The sequence below is a fragment of the Seriola lalandi genome, unplaced genomic scaffold (genome assembly GCF_002814215.2).
Source record: "Seriola lalandi dorsalis isolate HSWRI2012SDOR001 ecotype SW California unplaced genomic scaffold, Sedor1 jcf7180002054929, whole genome shotgun sequence".
In the NCBI taxonomy this organism is placed as follows: domain Eukaryota; kingdom Metazoa; phylum Chordata; class Actinopteri; order Carangiformes; family Carangidae; genus Seriola; species Seriola lalandi.
Genome location: NW_019525481.1, coordinates 907,175 through 933,105, shown reverse-complemented (window position 1 = coordinate 933,105; position 25,931 = coordinate 907,175). Strand labels below are relative to the sequence as shown.

General features: G+C 41.6%; 1 protein-coding gene across 1 annotated transcript; it reads right to left on the bottom strand.

Moving 5' to 3' along the window:
- Positions 1 to 453: 453 nt before the first annotated feature.
- LOC111644336 (CD151 antigen-like) lies at positions 454 to 24,132 on the bottom strand. The gene is made up of 8 exons (XM_023393181.2): positions 23,931 to 24,132; positions 20,264 to 20,348; positions 15,539 to 15,730; positions 7,100 to 7,174; positions 4,285 to 4,389; positions 2,008 to 2,166; positions 1,727 to 1,813; positions 454 to 1,598 (listed from the first exon to the last, which is right to left on the bottom strand). The coding sequence occupies exons 2-8, from the start codon at positions 20,345 to 20,347 to the stop codon at positions 1,539 to 1,541; spliced, it is 762 nt and encodes a 253-aa protein (XP_023248949.1). The 5' UTR covers position 20,348; positions 23,931 to 24,132; the 3' UTR covers positions 454 to 1,538.
- Positions 24,133 to 25,931: the final 1,799 nt, after the last annotated feature.

The following is a 25,931-nucleotide window of genomic DNA, read 5'->3' as shown; positions in this document are numbered from 1 at the left end:
GCTGTTTGCAGTCATGACTGATGCACAGTCACTCCTCGACAACACAGGGGGTCAGATGAGCTGGCGTTGTACCCCCGCAGCACAACGACTCCCATTACAGGCCATATACAGCTGTAGGTAAAGATAATATACCGGTGGTTGTGGCTCACATCCCGAATCGACGTCACCACAGCGCAGTGACATTAGGGAATTGACTGTGGGTTAATACACTAATGCACCTGTAAGCTGCTGCCAATTGTGTAAGGGCCACCGGTTACAGACACACGGTTTTGTCTTCACACGTTAATGGTTTATTCTGGCAGTTTTTGGGATGACACGACCCGACGCCTGCGAGGTGAAGGACGACGTCGCTCGGCAAAAAAAAAAAAAATTATTAACGGAATTAAAAATGTTCACGCTGCTACCTGCTGCCCGGCGTCTGCTGAGGAAGCAAACAGAGCACAGGCAGAAGTGTGTTGTTGATTGATGTTTATTCAAAAAGGGTAAAATAATAATTCCCGGATCATCACAAAGACAGAAATACAGCAGATGATTAATATTAGTGTCGGTTTTTGAGGCACACAGGAAAAAGATCATTAATAACAGTGAGAAGCTACGAGCATTTTCTACCACACGTCTGTTAAATACAATAAAATATTCATGGTCTATTGAAAAGTAAACAAAATCTTCATTTAAGAAAAACAATCTAAAAAAAAGAGAGACATCAGTAGGTCGAGGGAATAAGGCTGCGAGAGATACAAAACGTTACGGTCAGCAACTTTGGCATCAGTGGAGAAATCCGCTTGTATAAAAAACAAAGAAAACATGAGGCGTCGTCTCATGAGCAACATTAGTGGCTCTGCTTCCATGTGTCGTCAACACAGGCACAAAATCACTTCATTAACATCTTTACAGAGGGATCATACAGGCTGAAAACGCTGGCGTTACTCAAGTGGCACTTTCTTAACAGGTTGTTTAAAGTTTGATTGAAAACATGAAGACTTAATAATCGATCATAAGAAAACACCTCAGTTTCAAATCATCATTTACAAAATATAAAAACCAACAGTTCAAAGGTTTGAAAGGCCGCTATCGAACGAAAAGATTTCAAATGCACGAGCGGCTGGTTAATGAGGAAACAAAAACGCAGGAGGGCACCCAGAGGTGAGCTTGTTAAACCGCTCTGCGGGGAGAGAGAAGCTGTACGCCGCTCTCCGGTGTCGCACCTGGTCCAACCGCACAGAGAGAAACCGACGCTGAGGGAATCAAGAGTGGAAGAAAACTACAGAGTTTCAGTTTCTCTCGCAGCGACGGAGACGGAGCTGAGGCTGCAATTTAAGTGCCTAATTACTTCAAGAAACCTCGTAGTGTTTTTCCACCCTTTGTTTACCAAAACGAGATCCTCTGATGTGCAATTTGATCCTTCGCCAAATCCCCCCACCCTCCACCCCCACCTCTGTGCACGGCAAGAGAAAAGAACCTATGGGCTGTTTGAGTACGGCGTCTGGTGATGATGTTACCTCCTTCACACACTCGCTTTTCTTCTTCTTCTGCTCCTCTTAGTACGGCTCTGCCTTTAGACTTCGGTATAGGCAGCACGTAAACACCATGCCTATGATCTGGGGAAGGAAATCGTAATTTAGAGAAACCGCACTCTCCGTGGAAACACATTTATTTGATAATCTCTGTTTATGTGTAAACAACGTGATGGGAAACAAAAAAAAAAGTATTGTTGTTTATTGCTCACCTGTACGCAGGCGATCCCCACGCCCACCGCTCCGATGATCTTCAGATGGTCCAGGATGAATTTCTCCAGTTTAGAGATGCAGCCGCCCTAAATGAAAAACAAAGTCTGTCTGACGTGGGACGGTCGCTGGAGCCTCAGTGTAAACAAATGTTATATATATACGCTTCGGATACGTCGGCTCCTCTTTCTCTCACACCACAAAGTCTCTGTACTGACACACTGAGACATGACAGAACTGCTGATCAAACCCCTAGAAGTGAAAGCACCCTTCATCCTCTCACCTCCACCTTGTAGATGTTGGACGGGTGGTCCCTGCGGCCGCAGGACTCAGTGGGACTCTTGCAGCAGCTGTCAGGCACCACCCTGTTTTCTGATTCTCTGGAGCGAATCCAGATGCTGGCGGCCCAGTCGGCTGAACTGTTGCTCCCACAGCACTTGAACTGACAGAGGAAATCACAGAGTAAGAAGACACAGATAAACATGAAGCATTAGAAACTGCTTTACACCGACAGAACAGGATCAATACTCCAGCTCACTAAAGAAGAGACAAGCAGAACTCTGGGTAATTCGCACAAAGAATAGTCTGATACAAGTGATTCCAATCAACACTTAGCCACTAAAACCACGACACATTTTACACCTTTAAACGTTTGTTTTTGTACGAGATTCAGCGGATTAAGTGACGTGCTGTCGGGTGGACTTTGTTTCCTTTGGACAGAGCCTGATTAGCCTGTCTCCGTCTTTATGCTAAGATAAGATAACCAGCTGCTGGCTGTGCAGACGTGAGCGAGATGTCGACCCTCTCACCTGCAGTAACCCCTCAGCAAGGAAAAGCAAAAGAGCCAGTTTTGGAAAATGTTGAAAGTGCGCTCTGAATCTTCAACCTGACGCCTCGATGTGCATCTCTGGTGTTCAGAACAACAAAGATCCAACCTTAAATAATAAACATAAAACTGTAATTGCTTTCTAACCCTTTTGGCACGTAGGAGAATCCCGACTGACTGGAAATCACCTCGCTCTTCTACGTGACGGAGGAAATCTGATGTTTTCTAAAATTAGAGAAAATAAAGTTCTCGCTCCAGGGTCACTTTGATAAATTGAAAACTCTCTCTATAGATTTGCAGTTTCGTCATCCTCCTGTAGTGTATTACTCTTTGTATACTTCATATTTGAGGTGCTGATGCTGTAAAGTGTCGTGCGACTTTTCGATGCAGGTGATTTGTTTGATGTTTGGGGGGAACAGAGAGGGAGGAACTGAAGGGGAAATGATCAAGGGAACAAAATGAAAAAATATAAATATATGTTATTGCTGCACTCTGTGTTCTGCAGGATAAACTTAATGTGCCAAAAAAAAAAAAAAAAGTGAAAGTGCTCCAAGTCCAATCAAACGACTGGAGATGGTAAAAAAATAAAAGATTTAGAGGAAAGAATACAGAGTAAATGTTGACATCTGATCGCCGGGGGCTTCTCACGCTTGAAAAACTGAGCATAAAATATAAACCAACTGAAGTCTCAACTGCAGCTCACATTTATCCATTTCTTCATGTGCTGTCAACTGGTATAAGCAAGAGAGAGGGTAAATTACAGCAGCGAGTGCAGACAAGTCCATCATGCTTAGCTCAAGTCAGAGGGATTAGAATCGGATTTGTTTTGACTCGCCCCCATCACCACAATCTCTAATCTGATGGGATGATAGGTTAACAAAACTCTGTCCAGTCAACGAGCCACATGCGAGTCCATGTGACTTTTGATAAGACGCCCAGGTTCATTTATGACACCAAGGTGTGGATTCAGAAAGAACTGGAACCGCCTCCTCGTGGTCGTATCCCTCCGCCACTCAAACTAGTTCCAGTTCACATCCTTGTTTATCCACAGTCAGAGAAAATATGAACCATTTGTGTGAAATTTTTTAATGATTGCTGCATGAGTATTGTCACACTGACCTTTGACCTTTGACCACCAAAGTCTAATCAGTTCCTCCTCAAGTATTTGTCCAAATTTGAAGGGATTCCCTTGAAGAATTCTAGAAATATTGTGTTCACGAGGCCAAAATCATGTTTTGTGAGATCACTGTAACCTGTGACCTTTGACCTTTAGCCACCAAACTATAATTAGTTGGCCCGTGGGTCCAGGTGAATGTTTTTACCAATTCTGAAGAAAATCCCCTCAAGGCGTTACAGAGACATTGTATCTACAAGGCCAAAACCGTGTTTTGTGAGGTCACCGTGACCTTGACCTTTGACCTTTGACCCCCAAAAAATCTACTTAGTTCATCCTTGAGTCCTAGTGAATGTTTCCGCCAAATTTGAAGACGTTCCTTCAAGGCGTTACAGAGACATCGTGTCCACAAGAACGGGACGGACGCACAGACAACCTGAAAACAACATGGCGTCCGGCTCTGACTGTCGGCGGCGCAGAGGAATAACAAACTGCAGGTGTAATCGCTCTTTTGAAAGTAAACATCCGCTTCAGAGTTTGTGCTAAAAATAAGTTTAAATGAACTTCGACCTTGTAAAAGTGGCAGTTGTATTTATATATTATATGCAAGTGTTTTTTACCTCCTGCTGCAGTTTGTCCACGGCCCTCGTGATGTCTTCGTAGCTCTTCTGCTCGTACTTCTTGATCATGGTCTCCCTCAGGTTCTGCTTCAGCTCCTCGTTCAACTGTACACACACACACACACACACACACACACACCATCAGTAATGAATTAGTGGTTAACTGTTGCTTTTGCCTCCGATCAGATCAATAACACTGAATCGTCTCTTGGCGACAAGCGTCACAGTCGTAACGACAGCCGAGCAGACGAGGACGCAGCCGGAGCAACGACACAGGAAGTCTTTTTTGTTCTTGTTCTCTAGACCAGTGGCAGACAACGCGCTCGCTCGCTGTAGGAGCGGGAGGTCTGGGGGGCTCAGTTTCTATGGCAACAAGCCAGCTGGGAAACCACTGTAAATCAAAGCGTGAAGGAGATATCAAGGGAATGAATGATGAAGAGAGGGAGGGGAGGACGGAGAGAGATGAGACGTGAGGTGAAGACAAAGAGAGGAAGAGGAAGATGAGGAGGAAGAGGAGGAGGAGGAGGAGGAGGAGGAAGAGGAGGAGGAGGAGGGGGAGGAGGAAGAAGAGGAAGAGGAGGAGGAGGAGGAGGAAGAGGAGGAGGAAGAGGAGGAGGAGGAGGAGGAGGAAACAGGAGCGATGGGAGAGTCAAGCTTTTCACCTGTTGACAGTTCGGGGCAGAGAAGTGAAAAACGGCAATTCAATATTTAGAAACAGCAGCTGCATTAAACACGTACAAATAACAGACGCAGCAGCAAACAGGAAGTGACGACGAGCAGGTGCGCACCATGTACAGGTAAGGAAGGTCGTCGCGTCTGCTGTTTCGACACCGCTGCCACATGAAGACAACGACTGCAGGTCGAAAAGTCTCTGAGCAGCAGCTCCAGGTCTCTCCTCAGCGCTTCCTATCTTCTCTCCTTTGGCGTAGGAAACACCTGAGCTTCCTTTAGGAAAGGAAAGGAGAATTGCCGTCCCACAATCCCAACGCAGACCTGATGGAAATCCTTGTCCGATCGACTGAAGCCCAAATCCGTAAATATAGATTTAATCTCATAAGTCATCGTGAAGAACAAGCTGTCTCCGTCTTGAAACGCTCATGTGGTTTAACGTACGTCGACCAAACTGAGCGCGACCTCACAAATAAAATTTATCCGCATTGAAAAAGTACGTCCGAACCCAAGAGAAGGTAATCTGATTAATCAGCTGTTAAGAAGAGAAGTATTTTGGATCGAACACAACTGAACCTCGTGGATTTAACGAGTTTCTTTTTCTCACTTGAGAGACGAGCTGTTAAAGTCCTGACATTCACCCAGATGTGGAGGAACAGCTGCAGGACCTTTAGTCTACCTGTGCAAATAATTTGACCTTTTTTTCATGCAGTCCTTATTCGTGTTAATACTGTAGTATATTAATATACATATATATGTCATGTTTTTCTCTTGAAACAGTGTTTAAACACAGAATAAACACGAAATGAAGACGATGATGATTGAGTCATGTGACCTATTTATCACACCTGTGAGTGAACCTGAAGAAGCCGCAGTCCAAACACGCTGTTCGCTCTCAGTAAGAGTCACGGTGACGTCCGTACTGGCTGCGAATGGGGAGTTTTGATCGATGTATTTTTAGATTGAATCTCTACTAGAAGCCACTATGATGCAAACTCTCAACTTTTATATATTAACTAACAGCCAGAGATTATTAAAAGGAAAATCTTGGATGGATGGACACGGATAAAATGCAGAAAGAAAGTAATTATGTCTTTGTCCGCCTGAAGGAGGCGACACTGATGTGTTCGCGTTAGTTTCCTTCGCAGCGGGTGCAGCGGCTCGGTGAAGGTCGACCGGTCTGACACTGACGTTGTGGAGAATCTGCAGCTCGTTGCACATGAATGAGGTTTCACGAGGTGTTTGGCATCTTGAAATAAGAAAAGGAAAAAACAAACCCACAGCTCTCATGATTAATTACCAGAGCGAGAAATGAGGAATAACAACGAGGGAGGGGGAAGACGACGAATGGCTTTTTTTTAGCGAGGAGAGGAGAGAGCAGCTCGTGTTCAGATGAGCTGTGTATTATGAATGAGGCCGTTATAATGATAGCAGTGCACCTCCAGACGGAGAGAGAAGTCCTGTTGCTGAGCTACGAGCCACCAGGCTTTAAGACTAGTCAGGGCGGGACCGGCGCCGGTGGAGCGCCGTGTCGTGTTAATATTACACAGCTTGTGGTGTAACTCTCCACTGTTGGAGCTGAGACGTCAGTTCCACTTTAGCTTCTGCATCAACCACTGAGAAAATAATCACAAGCACGTTTAGTTCACATTTTGTTTTTCGGTTAAACAGAGTTTCTACTCTCTTAAGTCATTTAACCTGCGTCGCGACGGAGCCTTCGTGTCTCTGCGCTTCAGTTCAAAATCACAAAATGTTTTTTGAATCCTTCCGACACGGTGCAGTCGGCCTCGTTATGTGCAGCACTGGAGGCGTTTTTCACTCCATTTGGACTAAATGCACCACGAGTAACTCGGTCAGTCTGATGTTTGTATTTTTAATGGGCTGTCTTGTGTTTCCTGCCTCAGATCTCATTCATCATGCTGGTTTTGTCGTGGATAAAATTACAGCACCTGGGAAATGAGACGGTCGCCCGTGTTTGATCAAAACACTTTCGACTGTGTGCTGAGATCAGGAGGCATTAAACTTATTCATCACAGCTGCTAAACACACACACGTCAGGTTTTAACTTCAGATGATGATGAGATCGACCGACAATCGTTTATTTATTTTTTTAATAATAAACATAAATTGATTTAAAAGCGGTTACCTGCTGGTAGTAGATATACGCCAGGACGCCAGCCAGGATCTCCAACAGGAAGATACACAGCAGCAGGACGAAGTACTGCAGACACAGGGAACAGCAGGGGAGACGGGAGACACAGTCAGTGAAGCCTAATGTGATGAAGCCACAGGTGGTTTTTCAAAACAGAACAACAACACAACAAAACAGAAACAATAGAGGGATCGAGGTCTGGTGTCAATCTGTTGAGCTGTTAATTAGATTAAATTATGTCTAACGAAGATAAAGGTGTAACTGAGAACAAGTGTGTTAAAAATGCTTTATTTTATGGTTGTTTTTTAATTGAAAACTTTCAAGTAGTCTGGTTTGCTGGTCTTAATTTACCTTTTTTATTTTCTTTTTATTGCTTTTATCAGTTTTATATTACTTACTTTTTATTGGACTAATTATTATTTTATTTACTCACATTTCAATCCAACTTTAACAGTTTTAATTTACATCTTTTTTACTCATAAGTTGTTGGTCTTAATTTTTTTATTTTTCTTAATGGTTTTTAATTAATACGTATCATTTATCTGTCTGTTTTAATTTGCGTCTAATGTTTTATCTTTACATTATCCACATAGTTTTTGTGGTTGCAACAAGTTGTGAGCACATGACTATTCATCTGATGTCAGCGACTCCAACGTTTAGCTCCGTGTTTGGTCTCTACCGACTCGTGCAGCCGCCGCTCGCTCCACTGCGTTCACACAAACGTTGAGCCGAAGCTCCGAGAAGCCATGAGGTTCCTGCAGATTCTCTCCCCTCCTTCACCTCTATGAGCAACTGTCACACTCGTTTTGTAGTGCAGCAGCTGCTCCGACAGCGTGCTGTATCAGCGCACGGTACATAAACTATACACAATTAGCATTCAATATGGAACTAGGACACAGCGAGAGCCGGAGACTTCAAGGGCGGCATGTGGCGTCGCTGCAGAAATGTTTAATCCATGAGCATTAAGGCGACGATGAGGGCTCCGATTCAAAATGGCCGTCAAACTGTCAAATCAATCTTTCTCTAAACAGTTTTTTTAGGACACTTTTAGTTGATTAAACCACAGACGTGAGTGTTTCTGATGATCTTTCACCTTCACGCATGTAAATATATAAATATATGTTCAGCAGACGGATTCATCAGATCCAACACGTAACAAAACTTTAAGTTCAAGCAAAGTGAAATAAAACTTTTGTTTGTTAAAGTTTGTTTTTGGGTTTGTTGAAGCTTGAAACTGCAAAACTGTGAGTCTGTGCACGACTCATATCTCACGCTCTGCGACTTTAAGTGAGGTTTGCTCCTCAGAGTTTATCGGCAGTATCTGATTCGTGACCAGGCTCATGGGACTTTGAGGGAAGGTCTGCGTTTTCATGCCAAGCTTTTTTTTTTTTTTTTTTGGTCCAGAATTAAAGACAAGAAGAGATATCATCGGGCCAAAACCTTGACCCACATTCCTCTGGCCTGCTGCTATCAGACAGAGAAAATCAGCCCAGGAAAGTGGACTCTGTCTTTGATCTGATAGCTCGGGGGCCGATCAGATCTCTGAGCGGCTCCGAGTCTGAACGCTCCCAAGATGCATTTTGATGATGGTGTGTTGAGGGTTTGGAGAGGAGCGCGGCAACGAGCGTAGATACAGACGTGAAGGAAAACAAGATGAAACAATTAACGTGTGCTGACAGTAGGTGTTTCGTAATCCCGCTTGTGCCGACAGCATCCACCCAACCACACCCAGCGGTGGTCGGAGGTTCGGGACTTCACTTTCTCTTAAATCACTTTTTTTTCCCACTTGTTTCATTATTATTTTATCACTTTTCACACGATGAATGTGTTTCTGATGAGCGTCTGAAAATGTGTCATATATTTAAAGAAATACTCAGGTGATGTCACACGGAAAAATAATTGTATTCATTTGACTATTTCGTTCGGGGAAAAGATTAATTGATCCTTGAATAACAATCAATTAAGAAAGTTTATTAAACGTCACTTTACTTTGGAAGGATTAGATATATATATAAAGGATATTTATATTTAGAAGGTTATTGAAGTAAGGACGGTTCATGTAATGCAGAATCTGATTTATTTTGCCTTTGTTTTGTCTTGTTTTCTTATTTATTCATTCTTTAATATCTTATCTGGGTTGTGAAGCCTGACTGATATTGTAACGTCATGTGTTTGGTTTGTTTAGTTTGACTTACTGTGTTAAATTTAATCTGCGTTTTGTCTTCTGGTTATTTATGTCCACAGAGTTAGTATGAGGCCAGTTTCTCTGAGACGCTACGATACTTTATGTTCTGTGGTTTTTCCTACTGTCTCTCCTACACACACACACACACACACACACACCAGAGTACAGGGGGTGACAGAGGACCTGTATTTGGCTGTGGAGACCGAGGCGGCTGAGTTACTGACTGCAGCGACTCCAGAGGATTCCTCATGATCTCAGCCGCGCTCTCTCTCACCGACACACTCATTTTACGTCTGAGCTGCCGTTCTTCTCCCGGGCGACCTAATGGCAAAGTGTAATTACTGTCAAAAAGACTCTCTGCAGGTTCATGTGTGTGTGTGTGTGTGTTTTAAAGCTCTGAATTGGCTTCAGACTGCACAGTTGGCTTCCTGCCTAAACTACCAAATATCTGTGTGAAGTCAGACTGAGGTTGCTCGTACGCAGCTCCATGTTTCTGAGTCACACTGACGGTGGACACATGTTGGTTTTGTGAGGGGATTGAACCCGTGACCTTCAGGCTGTGAAAAGGAACTTTAACTGGATGCAGACCGTATCGACGTGCATCCAGGAGCTGGTGGTCATCAAACCGAGGAGTTTTCCCGTCACCCCTGCCCGAGCCTGATTTCGCCGTTTGCCTCTCCTTTTTCCCAACTTGTAAAAACTCGATGCGATTGATCAATCGCCTGCTGAGCTGAATCAGACAGATCATGACAGATCTTGTGTCGATGTGGTTTCCAGAGGACGGTTTAAACTGTTGCCTCCCTCATTAAATACGCCGCCTCTGTGGTAGAAGCTTAAAAGGTGCATCGATTCCTTCTGACATTAACAGAAGCGTTTATTTTCATTGACGATTATTCGGATCATTGTTTTTCCAATAACTGCAACTTCAAGGTGGTTTCTCTTCATCATATTCTTTGTTTTGTCCAAACAAATAAAACAACAAAACTCAATAATATTTCATTCACAATGACATAAAAGAGAGAAAAGCTGCAAATCCTCGCGCTGGAGAAAGAACCGGTTCAATCCGAAGAAGTTGCGGATTAATTTTCTTTATCATTTCATTTACTGTCAGATTTAATGTAAATTCTTCTGAAACATACTGAACATCAGCGTCCAGATCAGTCCAGTGGTGTTAAATATAATACAGGAGATTTAATTAGTTCTCTTGTATCTTCCAAAAGAGAAGTTTCCTCTCTGTGAAACCACCACGAATAAATTAAAAACTCATCAATGCCAACAAATGTAGTCGGTGATATTTAAAAAAAAAAAAGAAAAAAAAAAAAAAGGAGGACAAATAAATAAATAAATAAATAAATAAATAAGATGATTAGTTTGATTTATTATAGAATAAAAGCGAGAAATGTCAGCTGCAGTTTTAGGGACAATTTGAATTTCATAAATAAAAGATTTTGGATAAAGATGTTAACGAGTTAAAAATGTTAATGAGATAGTGACAAGATGTCGTTCCACAACTTTGCTTCTTTTGATGCATGACATAAAGTCACACACACACACACACACACACACACACACACACCATTATGTTCTCCATCTATGGCAATCTCATTGCTGCCCCCCCCCCCTTCCCTCGTGACAAGTTCATTCCTTCTCTGTGATTCATGGCTGTAATCTCAACTCTTCAAGATGCACCATGCATACACACACACACACACACACACACACACACACACACACACACACACACACGGTTACGTATGTTATTCACCACCATACAGAACCATTTAAATGAGCATTAATCCACGTGAATGTCCTTCCTCTCCTTTAGCTGCTCTGCTGCTGCTGAAGCTCCTGTGAGAAACCGTGTGAATAACTGCTGGAGGTTCAGGAGCGAAGATCATAACTAAGTCATGAAAGACTCATCAGGTTGCAGAGGAGGCTAGTAGCTGCGAGCCGAGCCGCCTGACAGAAATCAACTATGAAGCAGCGATGTCTTTAATCTTTGCCTCCGCTCGCAGCTCTGCCAGCCTGTTGCCTCGGATAAATACAATCCAACAGGAAGAAAGAGAAACAGCAAATATAGTTAGATAAGAAAAAAAAACAAACACAAAGTGAAATGGAGATGAAACAGAGATGTGCTCCACTACAGCATTTGTCCTTATGTGCGACATACTGAACACGGCAACAGCTTGATTGATAATAAAAGTAACAGACATATATATTTTGTCATTTTTTGATTATTTTCTTGCTTAAATCGTTCGGGCGATAAAGCGTCAGGTGATTGTGAAAACGTCCGAGGTGACGTCTTTAAATGTCGTTTTTTATCTAATTAACAAATCCAGAAACATTAACGTGAGGAACTAGAATCACGTCCTCGTGGTCGTATCCCTCCTCCGCTCTGACTGGTTTCAGATCAGCTGTTTATCCAGAGTTGTAAAAAATATGAGCCACTTGTGTGAAATTTTGTCTTGATTAATGGCTAAAAAGTGTTTTGTGACGTCACACTGACTTTGACCTTTGACCTTTGACCACCAAACTCTAATCAGTTCATCTTTGAGTCCTCGTGAATGTTTGCGCCAAATTTTAAGAAGTTAACTTAATCATTTCTGCTTTTCGACAAAAAACATAAAGAGAGAGAGAGAGAGGGAGAGAGACAGACAGAGAGAGAGAGAGAGAGACAGACAGAGAGACAGAGAGAGAGAGACAGAGAGAGACAGAGAGAGAGAGAGAGAGAGAGAGACAGAGAGACAGACAGACAGAGAGAGAGACAGACAGAGAGACAGAGAGACAGAGAGAGAGACAGAGAGACAGACAGACAGAGAGAGAGACAGACAGAGAGACAGAGGGAGACAGAGAGAGAGACAGACAGAGAGACAGAGAGACAGAGAGAGACAGACAGAGAGAGACAGACAGACAGAGAGAGGCCTAAAGAGAATAGCAGAGAGGAGACGGAGACACACTCAGACTTGTAATATGTCCGGTTGAAACTGCATGAAGTCAGTTTCTCCACAGGTGGACGACTGATTTCCATTTGGCTCCGTCGTCTGGAAGGAAAAACTTTCTCCCTGAGCCGTTACACTGTTCTGTCTCTGTTCTGCTACAAAACAATGAGGCTGTGTGTTTGCAGACTCTCACCACACCCCTCCTCCATCAGGACAGCGTCCCTCACTCGCCTCTCTCTCACACTTCGTACGGTACGATCATCGCCAACGCAAAGTCTGATGCCCCCCCCCCCCCCCCCCCCCTTAAAGTTATACTCTGTAACTTCTCCACATTAAAACGTCTGAAATCAACCACATGTATGTTGTGTTCTTACATGATCACAAATGTGTCCGTCAATTCTCAAACTCATAAATAAAGAAATATGTGATTTTAATCATGGAGTCAGAGGTAAAAGAATAAGAAAATAAATTTGGAAATAAATGAAAATGGAAATATAAAGAGAAATTAAATGCTTTTACCGTATTGTTATTTACACATTTATTTTCTTATTCTTTTACAGACTTTTTATTTTTATGGCACTCCTATGACTCCATGACGCTCCGTGTCATTGGTCGGCTGTCAGTGACATCATATCCTCTACGATCATGTGTCAGTGTTGTAGTTTCCCGCCAGAAGCTCAAACTTGACTTTTATCTAGTTTAAAGCCACGTTCACTTTTTACACCTCGGTGGTTTTCAGCTCCGAGTTTGACATGAAGGATTTTAGTCGTCGGACGTTTGGATCTGAAGTTATCAGAGAAACAAGCTGAGGACACGTTGGACAGATCAGCTCCGAAATGTCGGAGAATCACTGACTTTTAAAGTGAAACTTCTTTATTCGTTTACTTGTTTGTTATAGAGAGGAGGAAACCTCTGTGGAGAATCCAGCTGCTGGTAAAAACCTCCTGAACATCTGGTTCATAAGTTATTAAAGAAACAATCAGAACAAAGTTTAGCATCAATCTCATCTCCAACGACGTCTCTGTCCTCCGTATGGCGTCGCTCAAATATATAAAATATTATAATCACCGGGTCTGTTTGATTTCCTGAAGGAATCCAAACCGGGAGGAGCTTAGACAACAACTCCCAGGATCCGACGCCATTTCATGACATCACCCAGCGCCGTCTTTTTGTTATTGTTTTGATTGAGAGACTCCCTGAAACAGAAGTTACAGTCTGTGCGTTTAATCTAGTGACGCCGCGGCTGGATCAGCTGTTTTCTGGCGACCTTTTCGGTTACAGGACAGCGTCTCGTGTCCTCTCAGCAGGTACCAGGCGCTCACCACATACAGGAAAATAATTAATCTACCCCCCCCCACACACACGCACACACACACACACACCTCCGCCCTTATGTTCGCCCTCTTTAACAATCCCGATAGCATCTCTCCTTGCCGACAAGTTCATTCCTTCACTGTGATTCATCGCCCTAATCGCAGCTCCTCAGGATGCACCGAGCGTCTCTAAAGTACACAGCACACAGGAGAAGAGATGGATGGATTTACACACGAGCGCCGCGTTATACATCAAATTATCTGGACGTAGCGACGACTTCGTTTGCGGAGGACAGATCTATAGACTTTTCAATTATGTTGTAAAGCCTCAAAACAAAAAAAGAAAAACAACCTCCCCTCACCGGCCGCTCTGAGAGTCTTCAGTGTGGAACAAAACAGAAACTTTCTTTAACATCATTTTCTGTCATTCACTCAATATAAAGCAACATTTTCTTATTTGTTAGACAGTGTAATCTGTGTAGTTTAATACAGAGAACATTTACATATCGAGCACATTAACACACATCCTGACATCAGAAAATAGTAGAATTTGTTTAATCATTACGACTTTCTTGTTTTAGAGGTTTTTATGTTTAAGTTTTATGAAATGTAAATTGATTCAGGAGCTTTTTCATCCCACTGGATTGAAATGTGGAAAGTTTTCTTCTCTCATTTGTTAAGAAATGAAATTATGAAATACAGATGTGCACTGATGCATCTGTTGTCATTGAAGAATTGTTTCTGACGGCAGGAAGAGCAGCCATTGTTATAACCCCGTGGCTAATGGGGGATCTAACTGAATAAAAAAATAAATTATAAATAAATAAATATTCAGCATGTCTTTTTAGATAGTAGAATACCAGTAAGAGACTCTAGTTTAAACTGGTTTCCTCTCATTTTTACAGATATATTAGCAGTTTAAACTTTAAATTAAACTTTTACCGCTGGCGTCACGTCATCATCGTCATTTTCACTCGTAAAAGTTCTTAACAATATTTCTTCTTACAGCAATAAAGTCAATTCAACTCAATATGGTAAAACAAAAACTCAAACTAAAAGCTTTTATTTTTATCTTGTGACTTTTTTTTTCAGTATTTGGCCTGAGCATCGTTCATTTCTAAATCACTGACCAACCAATTAATGTTCATCTGACCTTGTTTTTTCCTTCCACATCTTCTAGAACCATGGATCAATGAAGGGTGGTGTTGGCAGGGAAACAAAAAAAGACTAATAAGTGGTGTGTTTAGGTTCTGACAGCTGGATCTGGTCATCAGTCGGCAAAACACACAGATCCATTAAGCTCCGACGCTCCAATATCTCCCACTAAACTTTTTCTCTCTCCTCGTTATTTTTATTAGCAAAGACCAGAATGAAAACACACAGGTAGTGTTGGCGAGCTTCTCGTTTTAAAGCTGTTAAAATGACCAACAATACCAGCGATAGATTAAATCAGCTGCAGCTAATTAATGTCAGAACCGCCGACTTTGCAAAGATTGAGATCGATGAGACACGTCGCTCCGATAGCTGACTGCAGCACATTAAATACAGGAGAGTCTCCCAGTTAAAACCCTTTTTAGAATAAATATTTGGGAAATGCATCAAGCTGTTAATTCATAATCAGAACCTGCAGCGTTTGGATCAGGCAGCGTGCGGATAATCGGGTGAGACTGCTGTTTTCTTACAGCTGTGAATTCGCGGTGTCAGAACGAATCAATATCAATCAGGAATCAATGTTTCATATCTCCCGCTGCTCATGTGTAGTGAATGTTAATTCAGCAGCTGCCATTGAAAACCAATCCTGGCTTCTCACTCGACAACAGGTGATCGCAGATCGAGTCTTTGAGTTGTGGATGTTTATAACTTTATTTACTTCTAAATAACAGATCAACATAATGACATTTTCTTCTTCTTTCCTGTTTCCTGTTTTTGTCTTCACACACTTTCACAAAATATGTGCAGCTTGTATTATCTCTTCCACCCCGACGTGATCTCTTACCACTCGCAGTAGCCTCCTCTGCTCCTTGAAGGTGGCGCAGCAGCCCAGCACGCCTGTTACCATGACGATGGCTCCAGCCAGGACCAGTATGTAGGCGGAGGCAGCGTAGGTCTTGGAGGAGAGAAGGCTAATGTAGTCGCTCTTCTCAACCAAGGTCCAAACGCCCACCGCCATCACAACGCCCCCTGCCAACTGGGAGAGGAGCGGATGATTAGAGTCCGAACTGGAGCAAGAAAAACACCAGGAGTCCGATCCCTGAAACAGCGAACTGTTCAACACCGAGCAGACAAAAACCCAGAGTGACAAAAAGGCTTTAAATTATTTATCACCCAAGGAAGCTTCAAAGTGATAAAGAGGAGTCTGAAATTAAAACCTAATGGTTGAATGTGAGCTGATGAAAACGACCCACCGCTGCCGAACCAGATAATCTGATCTGGAGCCAGTTTATGCTGAGAGATAATTGTGAATCTGATTAGTTGATTGACAGAAAATCAATCTGTGACTACTAATCTTTTCAGTCTGATCAGCTCTTTAAATGACAGGATCCTTTTCTCGCTCATAAATGACTGTTGCTCAGACAAAAACAAGCACATTTCAGACTCCACGCTCTGTGACATTAAATTGAGAAAATAATACTTTTTCAAAAATTTGCCAGTTGAGCATTTTAAAAAGGTTTTGAGACACAGCAATCTTGTGTTTTAACTAACTAATCAAAACTAAAACTAAGAATCAATGTTTCAATCCATCATTGAACCACTGTCCTAGTCCAACATCTTCAGCATTATCTAAGCCAACAGTTAAAGAGAATGTGAGGTAAATTAAATCAATATGATATTACCATGTGGAGTCAGCAGATGGTGCAGCACTGCAACAGAAATCTGTTACCACGCCAAAGCCATCAATCCAACCACCTGTCTAATTTAGATTTAATTTATAAAGGGAGATGAAGCTAGACACCGAGTCAGACTGTACCACACCCAGAAAACACACTGAACAGTAACTACAGCGCTTTACTCATCACTTAACTTTACCTTTTGTTACAATACTGCATGATTATTATTTTATTTTACTTTTTATTTTTTCATTTAAGTCATTTCCTACAGATCAAGTTAATGTTAGAGGCCTTAAACAGCAGCGTCATGACTCCTGCCTCCAGCTGCAGGAGAGAAGTGACCCCCTGATTTCCCTTTCAGAGATTTTCAATTGACTGTTGATCATTTAAAAAAAAGAAGTGACAATATTAAACAATATTTTTCTAAATTCTCATTAATTTCTCCCTTTATTTTTCATACCTGAACCATCTCATGAATCCTGCTGCTACCTGCACTGAGCCTCTGGCCCAACAACTGCAGTGTAAAGCAGCAGGACGTGGTTCGGTCTTTGCAGTAACTGCTCCATGTGGCGAACACGATGCTCGTTGTATCTGTACCTGCTGTTAAAACTGAATGAACCGCAGGAATTAGTGAATCCTGTCCAAAAGTAACTGAAAGCTGCACAAGTGAAGGGGACTCGAGCTTTGGCGACACCTGGTGACAGCAGGAGGTAACGACTGGTCTTTATAGTTCAACTGTTACTGGGTGACTGAAGGAACAACGCTGGATTTAGATCTGACATCTTAAAATAATTTAAAAAAAGCAAATGGTGAGGAGCCATAACTGATGAGACTGAAACACAGTGAGTATCTTCTATTGGCTGGATGACACTATTGTTTTCAGTGTCTTCGAGCACAAATGAACGCACATGTATTTCATGCTTCTGCATTTTTATTCTCGTCTTAAGTGAAGGTGATCATCGGGGCTGCAGTAACACTCATTATTAAAAACACTGCTCACACAACAAAAGCACTGCTTCCCTCAAAGTTATCTCCTCGACCTTGAAGATTACACGGTTTGTTCACGATGCAGTAAGCGGTCGAGGTCTGACGGCCGATCAAGTTTAATTTCCATCTACAAGTCAGAACAAGGCAGAGGTTGCTGCTTGAATCTGTACGTGTTGTAAACGTAAATAACTAAAACATGATAGCGACGATAAGCCAAACAAAACTCTGTCTCATCCCGCTGCAACACCTGTCATTCATTTCTTTTTTTACTCAATTTGGTGTCTTGAATCCTCCTCAAAATTCAGTAAAAAACATTGCGACCATATTTTACTCCTGAGGTAAATAACGAACAGCTGCCATTCAGTAAATGACTTTATCCTGCTGCAGTGTGTTCATTTTGTTGTCTGAAGTTCAAGTCCAGAGGCAGAAACAACTGTATTTACAATAACTGAGATTCATGATGATGGAGCTCGAGGGAAAAAAATGATCTAATAATCACAAGAGACAATGAAAATAACTGCAAGGCAAAGGTTAAAAGATTTCAGAAATATAAATATGGTTGTCAGAGTAAAGACTGCAGTACGGTTTGATTCTCTGGCAGACAGATGATTATCACAAACGGGCAGAGCTGCGAGATGATTGGACAGTAAGGCCGCCACGCTGACGTCCGACTCGCTCTTCAACACGATGGGATCAGTTATTTGTAGTATTTTTCCTCCTACGTTCTCAACACTGGAAAGTTTGGAGGAATTAAGTCTGTGAATGCGTCTTCTGTGTCCTCTGTGGAAGAATGCAACTTGGCTTTGAGTCTGTGGACTGGAATAGCAGCAGGCGTTTCTCTGTGGCCTGAATCAAAAAATGCTTTGTTGACGTTTCAGACAGAGTCTTATCAGCAAATTCTTATTTTTTATAACATGTAAAAAAGCAAAACTATTCATTCTGTGTCTGTATGTATTACTGTCCTTCTGGGGAGAAAAAGAAAGCTTTGGTTTGTTAAGACTTGTGTTGTGAAGAGCAGGTCTAAACGAGGGGCTGGACCAATCAGATCACACAGAGGACTGACGTCAGGTGTGAGCCCCTTTGCCCACCTGCAGCAGAACCCTGGGCTCTGCAGACTGTCTGAGGCTACGTCCACACTAATACGTTTTGGTTTCTCTCTTTAGCTACAGATCCGCCACCACTGGAGTTTCGGAAACGCAGCTGGACCGGATTTAGTTTGTCGTCTGGACGAGCGAATACGGAGACCTTTTGGAAACGATGACGTAGACACCCACGTCGCTCCCTGATTCGTTCTAATTAATGTGATCATTGATTTACAAGTGTTACTGACCTTGCTGTCTTTGCTAGCAGCTGCTGTTGTTCAGTTAAATTCTGCATTTTCACACAGAACTGTCTGGACAATCTGCTTCCTGTTTACACCGGCTCGCACGCGCCCACGTGATTGCACAGGTAAGTATGTGTTTTCAGGTGTGGTAGACTGGACGGAGATTGTTTTTGGTTGAAAACGTAGTCGCGCTGACGTAGTCTGCGGGCGTTTTCACACCTAAAGTCCGATGGCTCTGCTACGATTCAGGTGATGAGTTTGTAAAGTTGCAGGTTCAGAGAAAAATTCAAGTGAACCAAAAATGCATCATTACAAACCAGGTGAGAACGTTCCCTCCTCTGATTGGTCAGATCGTGTGGCTCATTAACTCATAACTTATATTTTAAGTTGTCATCCATCTACCTGTCTACCTGTCTACCTGTACATACAACCCTGAAGGACTACAATAAATCAGAACTGGATGGAACTGGACTTCTGCTTCTCCTGGTGTCTCCTTGTCCCTGACCGCACACCCAGTGTTCACATCACCTGGAGACCAGCACACGATCAATATCAAGTCTCATTTACAACTTGAAATATCCTCTCCTGGTTTTATCAGGAGCTGAGTTAGATGTGTTTTCTGAATTCATTCTAGTTTAATCAACGCCACAATCTGGACGGCTTCGGTTGATGAATGACCAAAACATCTGTGTTGATCCCTCCGGCTCCTTTTATTCTCACACCGCTGTTTAACCAGTTAGACAGATTTGTTTTCTAACCAAACTCTGACCCAGTTTCAGTGGAAAACATAAAGCTAACACCTCAGGCTATTCATTAAGTCTGTTTTCAATCGTTAGTTGAATTAACCTACAATTAAACTAATTAATTAAATAGTCATCTTGCGGACAGATGGCCAGATGGTTGAGGAACACACGACATAAACGCAACATCCACAGTTTGACTCCACCAATCGAACGAGGGGCCGATTATCTGAAAACCAACGTGATCAGTTTTTTAATAAGGTGCGACCTGAATGTGGCAGGAAATCGGCGAGTGCAAAACTACGGCAAGTACAGAAGGTCAAAGTGGAACTGGGTGTGTAAACCGCATCGTTCTCACTATGGAGAGTTTGGCAAAATGACTTCACTGCTCTCCTTCTGTTTTCTTATCCAAACACAGCAGGTTTGTCTGACCTTGGGGGGTTATCTAAAACTTCTCTGACTGATTCCCAGGATTCAGTCGGTGAATAAAATGTCGTGAAAATCATTAAATAGGGCGTCGAGTAGCTCAGTTGGATGAGCATCCACCCCATGTGTAGAGGCTACAGTCCTCGCTGCAGCTGGCCCGAGTTCGAGTCCCGCATCGGACAAGCCCTTAGCTGCATGTCATTCCCCCTCCCCATTTCCTGTCTCTCTCTCCACTGCTCTATCCATAAAGGCACAAAAAGAAAACCATTAAATAAAAACATTCGGCCAAAACAAAGTTCCATAACCAGGTCATGAATGTCGTAGGACACGCCTGCATTTTTGGGAAAACTCAAAGTATGCAGGTCCTGGAGGAGCTCTTCACACCAACACAACAAACACTCTGAAAGGAAACTTACCCAAAACAGAAAGTTGAAAGTGAACAGGACATATTTCAGGCAGATGGTTCCACATGTTTCCTTCTTCTCTTCGTACGCCCCCATGCTGCAGAAGACAACAGATTTTAAAAACTTGATAGTAAAAGATCAAAGTGACAAACACGGACTCGTTCAACTTTCTGCGATCTGGATTTAATATGTAAAGAAATTAGTTTGTTGAAGTTTTAGTTCTGAAACCTGAAGAAATATGAAACTGTTTTTCTGCAAGATCCTTTTTTTTAAGTCAAAATGATGAACTCAAGAAGCAGCACAGGATAGCTGCCTAAATTCAAGACTTTCTAAAACTGACCTCGACAAAAAAAAGTAAAAAGCACTGGTGCATTTATTTTGTGCAAATGTACAAAAATAAAATAAAATTTCCATTCAGTGTCCAGATACAGATTAAAGTAAGATTTAAAACAGAAAAGAAAAAAAGAAAAGTTACTAATTTGTTGATGGTAAAAATTACCATTTTTAAATTAATTAATTAATTATTCTATAATGTGTTTTTTTTAAAAACTGTGCAAAAACAACAGAAGTCTGTCTGATCATCAAAACAAAACCCAAATATATTCAATTAATTGTCACATGACAAAGAGAAGCAGCATCTGAGAAGCTGGAACCAGAGAATTTTTGGCATTTTGGAAACAATTAATTGCTGCAGATTAATTTCCTGTTGATCAGCTACTCAACTACTTGTTGCAGCTCTAAACTGAATGATATAGAACATAAATAAGTTAAATTAAGTGTGTTGCCGGCCGGCCGGCTTGAAGGACACACCAAATAAAAAAAGGTGGCCTCTCTGCTGCTGTGCGATGCTTTTAACAAATGAGACGTTACAGGGCTCCCGCAGGCCGAGGGGGAGTGAGCATCAGATCAGCAGTGTAGGCAGAATCAGAGTTATTTCATGTGTATGCAGAGAGATCCATGACTAAGCACCGAGTAGGAGCCGAGAGTCGGAGCCAAAGGCTGGAAATTATACCCACCCGCCTCTCTGGTGCCTGGTACCAACATCCAACGCTTCGGGGAACAAAGTCGTTCTCTTTTTACGGCTAATTAATTAATAAAATTTTCAGCAGAGTGTGTTTTCAAAGATCGGACGAATGACGGTTTTAAGTTAAAACAATTACTTGTTCTGGCTCTGAACGGTTTAAACATGTCACTCACTGTTTGTTTTTTTAAATCTGCATTTAAAGCACAGTAAATCGGCAGCGTATTAAAATTTGACACTGTTTTCACCACAACAACGTCAAACACGATGTTTTAAAGATTTATAGATCATCATGTAACACTTGCTTCTTGCTGCCTTCATGTAATCTTTGTTCCCTGAGTCTCACATCCTTTCTTGTTCTTTCTTCCCCCCACAGTTTTCTTGGCTGTGTTGCCAGTCAAGCCCAGACTCGCCCTCCTCTGACTGCCTCTTATCTTCCCCTCCTGACTCTCCCGTCTGGCCCCCCACCCCCATATACACTACTGTCAATTCAGAGGAGTGCACTGCATGAATGAGTGAGCATGTCTGTTGACCATCTGTTATGGTGGGCCCTCTTAACGTGCTCCTGTTAATTAAATTCTTAATTGGCGACGCCTTCTTTTGCTTTTCAGAGCAGCTGAGTCAAGAAAGGAAACTTCCTGTTTAAGACGTTTACAAGTTTTCTTTGGAAAATGGAAGAGAAAAAAAAACACTATAGAAGGAGAGAACAATCATCTTATTACCTTTAGTTTTTCTCAGGATGTGATACCTGTACTCAGGAGCACATTAAATAAGACTGACGCCTGATAAATAAAGCTCATATGTATCACCCGTCACTCTTCTTGAGTTAATGGCTGTCTGGTTTAAACCCCGGGAGATTACAGGCGTGAAATACTTGGAACAGGTCCAGAAAGGTTTTTATCATCTGCATAAGTAAAGAGATTTATTTAAGTGTTAGTGAAGGTAGACTGAGGTGTTTTCAGACTGGGTGGAGAAAAAAAAAAAAGCTAAATTATGGTCATTTTGAGCAGAAACCAACAGTTTTATATTTTTATAACGCTGATGATTCAAATTTGCTGTTTTTAATTGAATTTAAAGGCCACATGTTTAATCCCAGCACCAGGACACGTTTCAGACTCCAGCTGTTTTCAAATTTTGCAGCACTTTCCCATTAAATATCCTCCTGCTGTTACAGAAATAATTAGTGTCTTAGCCAAAGGAGCAACATGAGCTTGGCTAATATGCAACGCTAACACTGCTGCTGTTCATGGACTTCCAACCAAACCTGCGATTAGATTATTGAAGTGTTATTCCCGCACTGAGGTCTTCAGGTACAGGTGTGTTGGAAAACCACAAGAACATTAAAATTGTAGACACTGTCTTTTGAACAAATTAATGCTGCAACTAGTGATTATTTTGATTATCAATTATAATCTGTTGATTATCTTTTTCAACTATCTATTCAATGACAAAAACATTGTGGAAAAGTCCTCAGTGATCAAATATCTCATTTATATTCAGTTTAGAGTTTCGGTTTCCAATGATATAATAAAGAGAAAAGCAAATCCTCAAGGAAAAAATCTTGACATGTTTTGAAAAGTCATTGAAATGAATCCCTGAATGATTGATTTGTGAATTTTCTGTGGATTGACTGATCAATTCAACATAAAAAAAATTACCTGATCTTTTATTGGCAGAGGTGGGAAACTGTGGGGAAACTGCACTTTACCCTGTCCAGGCTTTGAACAGCAGGTAATCTGATTTGGGTGTGATTTTGCCAAATCTGTGCCACCAGTGTGAACACATCCTTTTCATCTGATTCAAGTGAGTCACGTTTTAAAGTATTAATGAATCACACCTGTGTAACCTTCATTTCCACTGTAACACAGGAAAAACACCAGAGACATAGCAACCAGGCTGTTTGATTATAGCCACTGTGTGAAATGATTTGGTTTTAATTAGATTTCTGTTTAAAAAATAGTTAAATATGTCAACCACAGTGTCCTAAAATGACATATTCCCTCCAACACCTACATTTATTCAATTAACACACATATAGTATAATAAATATTTAATTATCTTCAACAACCGACTGATTAATCGACTTATGGTTTCAACTCTGGAACAATTATAGTAAAACAAGAATAAGATTTGATGATTATTGAGACGTTAAACCAACGTTTCCATTTCAGATCACAACCGTGTCCGCAGCGACTCATCTGTGAAACCGCTGGAAAGTAACGTCTTCGTGGTTTGTAAACGGTTAGAGCTCGTTACAACCGTGTAAAGGCCTCGTGTGTTTTCAATACGCAGAATAAACATCGTTATGTGTTAAATTGTCGCTCTAACCGCAAAGAAAAATCAAACTTTAGCGTGTTTTCTCGGTGGTTTTTAAACTAACGTACAGCGCATCTCCTCGCCTGCGTTAAGCTAACGCTAAAGTTACTGCTCTCTGCTGCTGCTGCTCTTAACTGTGAGGAAAACGGCTTATTTCTTATCAAAACCACCTACTTTTCTAAACCACAACAGCCCGATTAAAACTTGTTTGGTAAGTGTGTGCTCGTGGAAAGCTGCAAAATACTCCGGCGGTGTCGCGAAAGACCACGATAACGCTTCCCCGTGCGGCCGATGCGGCACCGCAGCGTCGGCTAACACCGAGCACTTCCTGCTCTCACCTACCTGCCGTGTTCTCCGCTCTTCTGTCGCTGCTCCGAGATCAAATGTGCCGGGGAATAATCCTAAAAATCACCTGTTTTCATTCCACTGTTCTCGGGTAAAGAGCTCTCCGGCAGCCGACTGAAGCTGGAGGGCAGAAAACTCAGAGTGCTGAGCTCACGGACTGAGTGAGGCTGGAGCTGCTGTTGACTCCACCCCGGGCCACCTTGCATGTTTCTGGGTGTGTGTTTTTTTTTTCTGTCCCGGGGCAATTCTTTCTTTCTTTCCCTTCACTGTGGCGCGAGCAGAGCAAACACAGAGGGAGCGAAGCGCGAGAACAGTCTGCGGGTTTTTAGGGATTTATATGAACTTTTACAGTTTTCTATTCTGGTAGTTTCATATTACGGAAGTGAAATTGTTTGTTGTAATTAATTGTATCATTATTTTTTTCCTTTTAGAATTCTGAATTTAAATCTCAAAGTTCTGATTTTCAATTCAGAATACTGCTTTTAAACTCAGAATTCTGAATTTAAATCTCAAAGTTCTGATTTTCAAATCAGAATTCTGCTTTTAAACTCAGAATTCTGATTTCATTCTCATTATTCTGTGGGAAAAAGGTCAATTCTTTTTTCAGAATTCTGCTTTTAAACCTCGTCTTTAAAAAAAGGGGGGGGGGGTTCTGAGAAAAAAAGTCAGAAACCTGATTTTAATCTCAGTTTCAGCTCAGAAATGTGGAAAGCTAAATGACCAACTCTCAAAAGGCTGAGATCATCGCTGTCTGACTTTCTACTTTGAAGAGAAATACAGGAAGACCTTTTCACTTTTTTTGCAATTTGTCCCAAAATGTGCTGTGCAAGTGAGGTGGGAAATAATGTGCAATATAGCTTTACTTTTGAAATTAATTATGTGAAGAGTAAATAAATAAGAGAACCCTTAATCATTTACTATACTACTGTTACACATGCTTCATTAACCTGGTGCTTCATATTATGGAGCCTCACAGACTGTCCAGTACTAAGATCTAAAGACTAATGAGGGGCTTGAAACTGCAGCTAGATAGATAGATAGATAGATAGATAGATAGATAGATAGATAGATAGATAGATAGATAGATAGATAGATAGATGCCAGTTTTTTTCTTATCTGGCTGTTTAACCCTAACCCTTACAAATTAAGAACTCCATTATCCTTTACTAATGACTTACTAACATCTATAACTGCCGACTTGATGTCTTGGAAATGTCTCCATTTTGAGTTGTCATGCTGAAGGAGGAGTTTTCACGATTATTAATGACTTATCACTGATCTATAAAGTATTATTCAATGATTTACGAAACATTAATAAAGCTATTAATTGCACCTTATAAAGTCTCTATAATCACAAGTGTTTATAAATGGTACGTTGTCAGAAAGTGTTTCCTACATTTCATGTCCCCAAACAAACATTGGACGTAATCCAGTTAATAAAAACCATCTGACTGCAGGACAGTTCATACATAATGTACTTTCCAGTATAGGTTAATGGTGCAGCATTGTTTTGCGTGTGCATGTAGTAATGCACATTTGCCACTAGATGACAGTGGTTTTCCTCTGGCAGGGCTCCAGGTGTCCTTCCTAGAAGTGTTACCGTAATCTTGAATGGAAATGTGACTGAAAAAGCCCCAGAGGAAGCTGCAGCGGGCGTCCACTCAGACCCCATCATCACTTTCCCATTCAGCCTTAACCTGTTGTCTTGTGTAATTAATACACACACTTTGGATTTTACATTATTTTTTGGCTTTAAAGTTTTTACTGTTTTTATCAAAGAAATGGCTGCTGGTCACATGATGCATCAGGGTCGCAGGAGTAGACACCAGTAAGCTCATTACTTTTTAATCCTACGTTCAGTCATAGCTGCAGTATTGAGGTGTATGTTAACAAAAAACTAACCAAAATTCAGAGTATGTCATGACAAAAGTCTTATGCCTGTCTATTAGAGAGGTGTGTGTGTGTGTGTGTGTGTGTGTGTGTGTGTGTGTGTGTGTG